The sequence below is a fragment of the Bison bison genome, unplaced genomic scaffold (assembly GCF_000754665.1).
Source record: "Bison bison bison isolate TAMUID 2011002044 unplaced genomic scaffold, Bison_UMD1.0 scf7180017864468, whole genome shotgun sequence".
Classification (NCBI taxonomy): domain Eukaryota; kingdom Metazoa; phylum Chordata; class Mammalia; order Artiodactyla; family Bovidae; genus Bison; species Bison bison.
The window spans coordinates 1,379,619-1,386,803 of NW_011495029.1; the positions used below are offsets into that span (position 1 = coordinate 1,379,619).

Consider the following 7,185-nt stretch of genomic DNA (forward strand, 5'->3'; position numbering starts at 1 on the left):
GTCTGAGGAGGCTCTTCCACCCTCCATGGTTGTCCTGCACTGATGACCACTGTGGAGTCTCAAACCTTGGCCCTGGCTCCTAAAAGCCCCATGACCTGGACCAAGGGCCTTCTCCCTCTCCGTGCCTCAGTTTCCTAACCTGTAAAATGGGAGTAATACATGCCTGAGGGGTACAGCAAGGCCAAGACAAGGTGGTTCAACCTTGCCTCCCCACCATGCTCCCAGCCCCTGCCTGTGGGGCCCATGCAGGTCATTCTAGCACAGCCTACAGGCAGCTTCCCCCTTGCCACACAGACTCACAAGGGGTTAATCCCAGGCTCCCTCCTTCCTCTATCCCAGTTCTGATCCTTGCTGACTCTGCTCCCCGCCCTACGTAGCTATTCTGGGACAATGGAGGCAGCAGATGGCCCGAGTCCTGTTCCCTCCACCCGACCCTCAGGATCTGGGAACAACCCGTAAATCTGCTGTTGCTTCTAAAAGCGGGCCAGCCGGCAGCCCTCCACGCACAGGGTGGAGAGGACGGCGGCTGTAGAGTACACCATCCCATCCCTACAGGCTGTTAGCCCAGAAGCCGCCCCACTCGGCTCGCATCCCACACACCCAGCATTAGGTCAACTCAGAAAGAAAGGAAGCCCCACACCTAACAAGCACAGGGCGGCTCCTCTCGAGTTCAGACTCCTCCTTGGAAAAGAAGGGGCCAAGGCTCCAGTATTCGGCGGTTCCATCGGCCCAGACAGAGTTGCAGCAGGGACAAGGTCCTTCGAGGGCTGGAGGACATGCCTCAAAGAAGCCCCCAGCCCTGGCTGCCTGGATCAAAGCCCCTCTGTCCCTCTGGACCTCTACTCCCTCCTCCCCACTGCCCTGAGCTCCACTGTGACCCCCAATCCCCTAACATCTCTGAGCATGATGCAGGCTGCGAGCAAACACATCCTCTTCCTAGCCCTCCCCACAGACACCACCAGGCCTGAAATTTCACCATGATCACTTTCATTCAGTCATGCAAATTCTTTGGGACACTTACCTTTACCTAGCTCCTACCTGGGCTGTCAAAGTGCCCCTTTATCTGATAGCAGAGGCTGAATCCCTCAGCTCCATTCTGCCTTCCCTGATTCTCTAGCCACCTCAACCCAGGCCCTGAAGGCAGATAAAAAGCAAGTATTGTCCTCAGTAAACCAGCACCTCATGACACACATATATTCACTCACATGCATATCACTCACACAGAGGCGTGACAGAGGCACACACACATCTGTGCATCTCACATACATCGTTAGGCACAGACAAGCATAGAAGGGTGCATGGGCCCACCCTTATACATCCTAGCACACCACGACACAGCACACCTACCAGCCATCACTGTTCACGGGGCCGTTCCTTTCTCCATACCAGACTCTGTGCTGTGCCCTTTACAAATCCTGCATCATTTCACTTACAACTCGTGAAGTAAGTACTCCTTTTCTCATCTATAAAATGAGCAAACAAGCCAGAGAGGCCAAGCAGATTCCCCCAGGTCACACAGCCAGCAAGAGCAGGGCAGGGCTGTCTAGCTCGGGGACCCAAAATCAACATCTGAGACAGACAGATGAAAGATCCTCCCGTCCTGCTCAGGAATGACTTTGACTGCATGTAACAGAAAACTGAACCAAGCAAGGCTTAAACAAATAAGGGTTTAATCTTCTTACAGAACCAGATGTTGGAAGGGACAGCTGTGGAAATGATTGTCTTGGCATTCCCTTCATGGCAGCAAGGTGGCTGCCCTAGATCCAGACATCACACCCACATTTGCAGTAGGAAGATGGGGTATAGGGCTACAAAACCTTCCCCAGAAGCCTCTCGATTGGCTTTGCTTAATTCTCACTAACAGACAGAGATCTGGCCCTGGCCATAGCTGGGCCATGTAGTAGCTCCTAATAGCAAGGGAAGCTGGGAAAGTGAGCAACAGGAACATCATGATGGGCTGGGACCCATTCTGATTCATCATCTGGGTCTGGACATGCTGATGCTCCAAACAACATCAGGTGGGGAGCAAGGGCTGGAGACTGGTCAGCAACAACATTATCTGCCACAGACTCTGGATTCTGACCTTCTTCCACTTGGGTCCCCTCAGTGCTTGAGGATCCAGCCAAGGAAGTCAGGAGTAAGTGGCCCAGTGCTTGATCCCAGGAGAGGAACTGAGAGACCAGAGCTGCGGGCTTTGCACACTCAGGGGCCTAGGTAATTCTCTGAAGGGTTAGGATTCCTGAGCCCAAGTAGCTTAAGGACCCTCCATCCTCATTCAGTTCAGCCACCCAGGACCCATGGAGGCCCAGCCATTGAGGCCTCTCTGGCCCTTACTTGGTGCCCCCAATCCTGGGCTGTGCAACACGCCTCCCAGGGGCTTGAGATGCATTCAGCACCAGTCATCATCCAATCCTGGGCTTGCTCATCTCTCAGAGGTCCTGCCAGGGACTGCCCCCCTACACACACACAAGACCTGCTACGAGCCCTCAAGGCTGCCTGGGAGGCTAAGGACAACCAGAGAGCCTCAGCCCACTCTTTGCCCAGAGGTTCAGGGTTCATCAGGCCACCAGCTGCGGGCACCAGGGAGTATCCGGGTAGAGGAGACAATGGAGGGAGTGAAACCTGTGGAGAGACCAGAAATGGACAAGACAGTCACCCCCACGGGTTCCCGGGGGAGCATGTCACAGAGATGGTTTGGAGCAAGGTTTTTCCACCTTGGCATGTTGTGAATATTAGGAGCCAGATATAATTCTGTTGTGGGGACTGTCCTGGGCACTGCGGGTGCTTAGCAGCAGCCCTGTACTTCACTTGCCAGATGCCAGCAGTATCCTCTGAAATTTTTTTTTTTAATATTTATTTATCTAATTTATTTATTTGGCTGTGCTGGGTCTCAGCTGTGGCACTCAGGACCTTCTATCTTCATTGCAACATGCAGGATCTTTAGTAGCAGCATGTGAGATCTAGATCCCTGACCAGGGATCAAACCTGGGCCCCCTGCACTGAGAGTGCAGAGTCTTAGCCACTGGATCCACAGGGAAGTCCTCGCTGAGTCTTAACAATCAAAAATGTCCCCACACACTACCAAGTGTCTCTTGGCAGGGGTGCAAAATGGTCCCTGGTTGAGAACCACTGATGGGTAAAGACTTCAAAAGCCAGAGAAACCATGAAGAGCTGAGGCCATAGCCTCTGAGTGACCTGAGTCCCCATCAAGCAGGAACCTGTGGATTCTAGAATCTTTAGGCTTTGAGAGAATTTAACACCAAGTTTTAAATCTCTTGACATACAGCCATAGCTTGCACACTTCTACTGATGAGAAGCTCACTCCATTAGAAAGCAGCTCTTTTCCTTTTGAAACTTGAGTTTTCTTTCAATTTCGTATTGAGCCAGATTCTGTCTCCTTGCAACGTCCAACTTGTTCAACACAGTCTTGGGCCCGGCAGCCTTGGGACAGTGGTGAGACCTCTGCCTCCAAACAGATGGCTCTGCAGGATTTCAGGGGCAAGAGTGCGTGCTCCCTTATGGGTTACGCACTTCAGGTAGGTCCAAAGTCTGGACAGAGCCTAGAAGGCCCAGGGGATGGGGGGGATGCCACCTCCCCAAATCAATCTGATGCCACTCTCCTCTTTTCTCCCATGTTCCAGTCACACTGGCTTCTTTTACTTCCTTGAGTAGGTCTTACTCTCCTGCCACAATATGTCACAGGCCAGGCTCTAAACGGCTCCACAGCAATCGGGGCTGGGCGTGGGATGGAGGGGGCTGAGCTGAGTAGCCCTAATCTCCCTGGGGTGTGTTTGCAGGGAGAACTGGAGGTGTCTAGGTGGCATTTTATCCCTCATTCCAACCCTTTGTCCATGGAAAAGTATCATCCAAGAAATGAAGAGCCTAAGAAAAAATTTTTTAATTTCCCTAGGTGTGGAGTTTCTCCAATGAGTGCCTGGAGTTTCTCCATGAGAGCATCTCCTTTGCTCAGTGAACACAGTTCAGTCTTCTAGAGGTTACTGAAGAATCCCAGAGGATCAGGCCTGGGAGATCCCCTTCAGATCCTTGATGCCCAGCCTCCTTGTGCTACAAATGGGGCGACTAAGGTACAGAGAGGCAAGGCAGGCACCTGCCCAAGGTCACACAGTAAGCCAATGAAAGAGCAGGGACTGAAATCCACTCCCAGCTCCATGCTATCAGCTACTAGCCTCTCTCACTTCCCTCCCTCCTGGTTCCCGTGTCTTTCTATCCCTGCCCTCAGGCCTCAGTCCTCCCACCCTACAGTTTCAGCCCGCAGACCCACCTGGAGGGGTCCTCCTCAGGTGAGAAGGGGCCATGGAGCTTAATGACATTGAGTTTCCCCTCAAAGACGCCGTAGCTAAGGGTGACCTGCGCAGAAAGAAGTAGAGAAGGCAATGAAGCAGGGCGGGGCAGTGGGGAGGAGTGTCTCACCAGGGACCCCACAAGGGGGCAGCATTTTGGTAGAAACAGAGAAGGTGCCTAAGACATTTTCAGTGGCACAGAAAGCCTGTCTCTGCATCTGAAATTCCACCATCAGTAATGGGTGTTTCACTGGGGGGCCCATCCCCTCCCATTCTCCCATAATCCCATTGGTGCCCCCAACAGTCCCATTTACTAAAGAGGCTGGAATGATCCCCTCATCTACAGATTGGGAAACTGAGGCTCAAGAGGGGAAGGTGCCTTTCTAGGAAGTTGCACACCTGGATGGAAGTTTCCTGAGACCTACTCTAGGGCCTTAGCAATCCCTCAGCTCATTCCACAAGCAATGAGGCTGCGGATGATGACTCCAGTCAAAAGGCAGTCAAGCACAGTGATTAAAGACTGTGGATTTGGGGGCCACCCACCAGGGTTCAAGTCCCTCTCTGTCCTGAACTAGCCACAGTTAGTTCCACTCTCTGGGCCTCAGTTTCTCCATCTGTAGAATGGGAATACTGTTAAGCTCCATCCCCTATGAATGTTATGAGGAACCAGAGAGTTAAAAAAGATAAGGCCCCCAGTGTGGTGTCTGGCACAGCAGGAGCTCAAACCCCAAACTTTAGGGAACACCCTGGTTTTGCCTGTCCAAAATCTGCCCCTCTTTCCTGGCTGTGGTCCTAATGGGACCAACCTGCACCCCAGTTGTAGGTCTGGTCAATCAACACTAGCTCTAGGCTCTGGTAGGAAACAGGTCATGTGACCCAAGTGAGCCATGTGACCAATAAGCACCAGCCCTGCGGTCTGACAGGAGGAGCTCTCTTCTCACTGGTGGGGTGGGGCTGCCATCTTGCCAGCGCAAGTAGCGAGCCTGCTTGAGAATGAGGCCAGCATAGGGGAGGACACACGAGAGAGGGGATGGGATCTGAGCACCCAGATCTCACCAGATCTAGCAAGTCATCCACACCCTCACCTTCTCAGGTACACGGACCCATAAGTGTCCTTTTCTGTTTAATTAGTCTATTGCCTTTCTGTCCTTTGCAGCTAAAAGGGCTCTGACTCATACCATGAGACAGAACCTCCCTGGGGGCCTTCCCAGCCAGGACCCCCTATGGGACTGGACACCCATGAGTTGGAGGGCAGTATCTGCAAGGCAGAGCCAGCTGGACCTCAGCAGAGTCACTATCTGCCAGGTGATGGGAGGGGCACCCACCCTTCCCCCAGCCTGACATTACACATGGGTCATCCCTACTGAAGACCTGGTCTTTCCCAGTAACACCTGTGTGGGAAGGAAAAGCAGTAAGCAGTGGCCAGGTAGGCTCTGATGAAGGAGGAGGCCGTTGAAAGTGCAGGACTGGCCCCTTCACAGGGTGTGGTAAGGATGGATGCAGTGTTCAGGGGCCTGGTTTGAATCTCAAGATGAGCTTTCTCTCATCTGTGCAGGTCCCTCCAGCTGGCATTTGGGAACCAGATCAAAGAACATTAGCACCACAAATGCCAACCCTTATGGGTCAGAGGTGGAGAGCACTGAGTCACTGCGTGCCCTTAAGGGGGTCCTTTGCCACGCTGGGACTCAGTTTCCCCATTAAAGGAGAGAGCCCCCACACACACGCACCTCCCCCATTGCCACCTGCCCCATGGCTGGCTCACCTGCTCCGGGAGCTGGGCAGCCTCCAGCAGCTGCAGGGTCTCCAGGTGGGAGTGGAAGAGGGGACAGGACTGCAGGTGACCACCCAGCTTGCACTCAACGATGTAGCCCACGGTGCAGTCATCAGGCAGCCGGATGAGGGCAGATGTGTCCATGAAGTGGGAGCCACTGAAGGACAGAGCCATGCTGCGGCCACTGGCCTAAGGCCCTTGACACCTAGAGCCCTTCCTGTCTCCCAGAAAACCCTCCCTCCACCACAGCCAGCTGGAAGAGAAGAGTGCAGCTCTAGCATCTGCCCCCTGCATACTGTGTAGCCTCATGCAAGTTATAAACCTCGGAGAGCTTCAGTTTTCTCTTCTGTAAAATGGGCATGATAATAGCCAGAGCTGTTGTGAGGATTAAGTGGCGAAATGGTGAGATGAAGCCTTTTATAAATGTATCCTTTCCTTTTCTCTCTTTCTTTTCATTCATTCATCCACTCATTCATTCATTTTTGAGTTTGAACATCTACCTGGTGCCAGCCACTGATGACACAGATGCTGAGGACACAGAGATGGGAAAGAACTGCTTCCTGCCCTCAACAGCAGCCTCCGTGCTGGAGGGAGACATGAGCAGGTCATTGCAAATGAGGACTAGTGCTTAGAGGAAAGCACGAGGCCTGGGGACACAGGGAGGGCAAAGCAGATTCCCAGAGGAGGTGGCAGCCTTTTGTTTTGCTCTTTATTTAATCATGGCAGTAGCAGATTCTAAACAGAGTCTTACAGGATGATCTGCAGTCAGCCAGGTGCCAAGCGGGGGAGGAGCAGTGTTCCTGGCAAGGGCATCACCTGACTGTGCACCCCATGAACGCCCTAGAGACCAGGCTGGGCAGCTTGCTCCACTGCACAAGATGCCTGAGAAAGGGGTCGAGCAGGTACAGAATCCCATCCTTTGTCACCTTCTCCAGGCTGTGCCCGGGGGCCGCACTGCCCAGAGCGGGTACTTTTTCTAATTCACACAAATGTACTATAGAGGGGGACAGAAGCCTAGATGGGGTATCCGGGTCACAGGGAGACCCCTGGTCATGTGTATACACCTGCTATCAACAGACCTTAGGACAGCATTCCTGCTTCCAGTCAGGACAC

The 7,185-nt window shown here is 53.1% G+C and overlaps 1 protein-coding gene across 1 annotated transcript in view; it reads right to left on the bottom strand.

The window, feature by feature from the left end:
- Nucleotides 1–1,653: 1,653 nt before the first annotated feature.
- The window catches only part of MFNG (MFNG O-fucosylpeptide 3-beta-N-acetylglucosaminyltransferase), a 15,730-nt gene continuing 10,198 nt past the window's right edge, over nt 1,654–7,185 (bottom strand). Inside the window, exons 6-8 of the mRNA XM_010860561.1 lie at nt 6,064–6,229; nt 4,283–4,368; nt 1,654–2,622 (exon numbers count right to left, since the gene is read on the bottom strand). Coding sequence (XP_010858863.1) covers nt 2,559–2,622; nt 4,283–4,368; nt 6,064–6,229 — 316 coding nt within the window. The 3' untranslated portion in view covers nt 1,654–2,558. The remainder of the gene's footprint in view (nt 2,623–4,282; nt 4,369–6,063; nt 6,230–7,185) is intronic.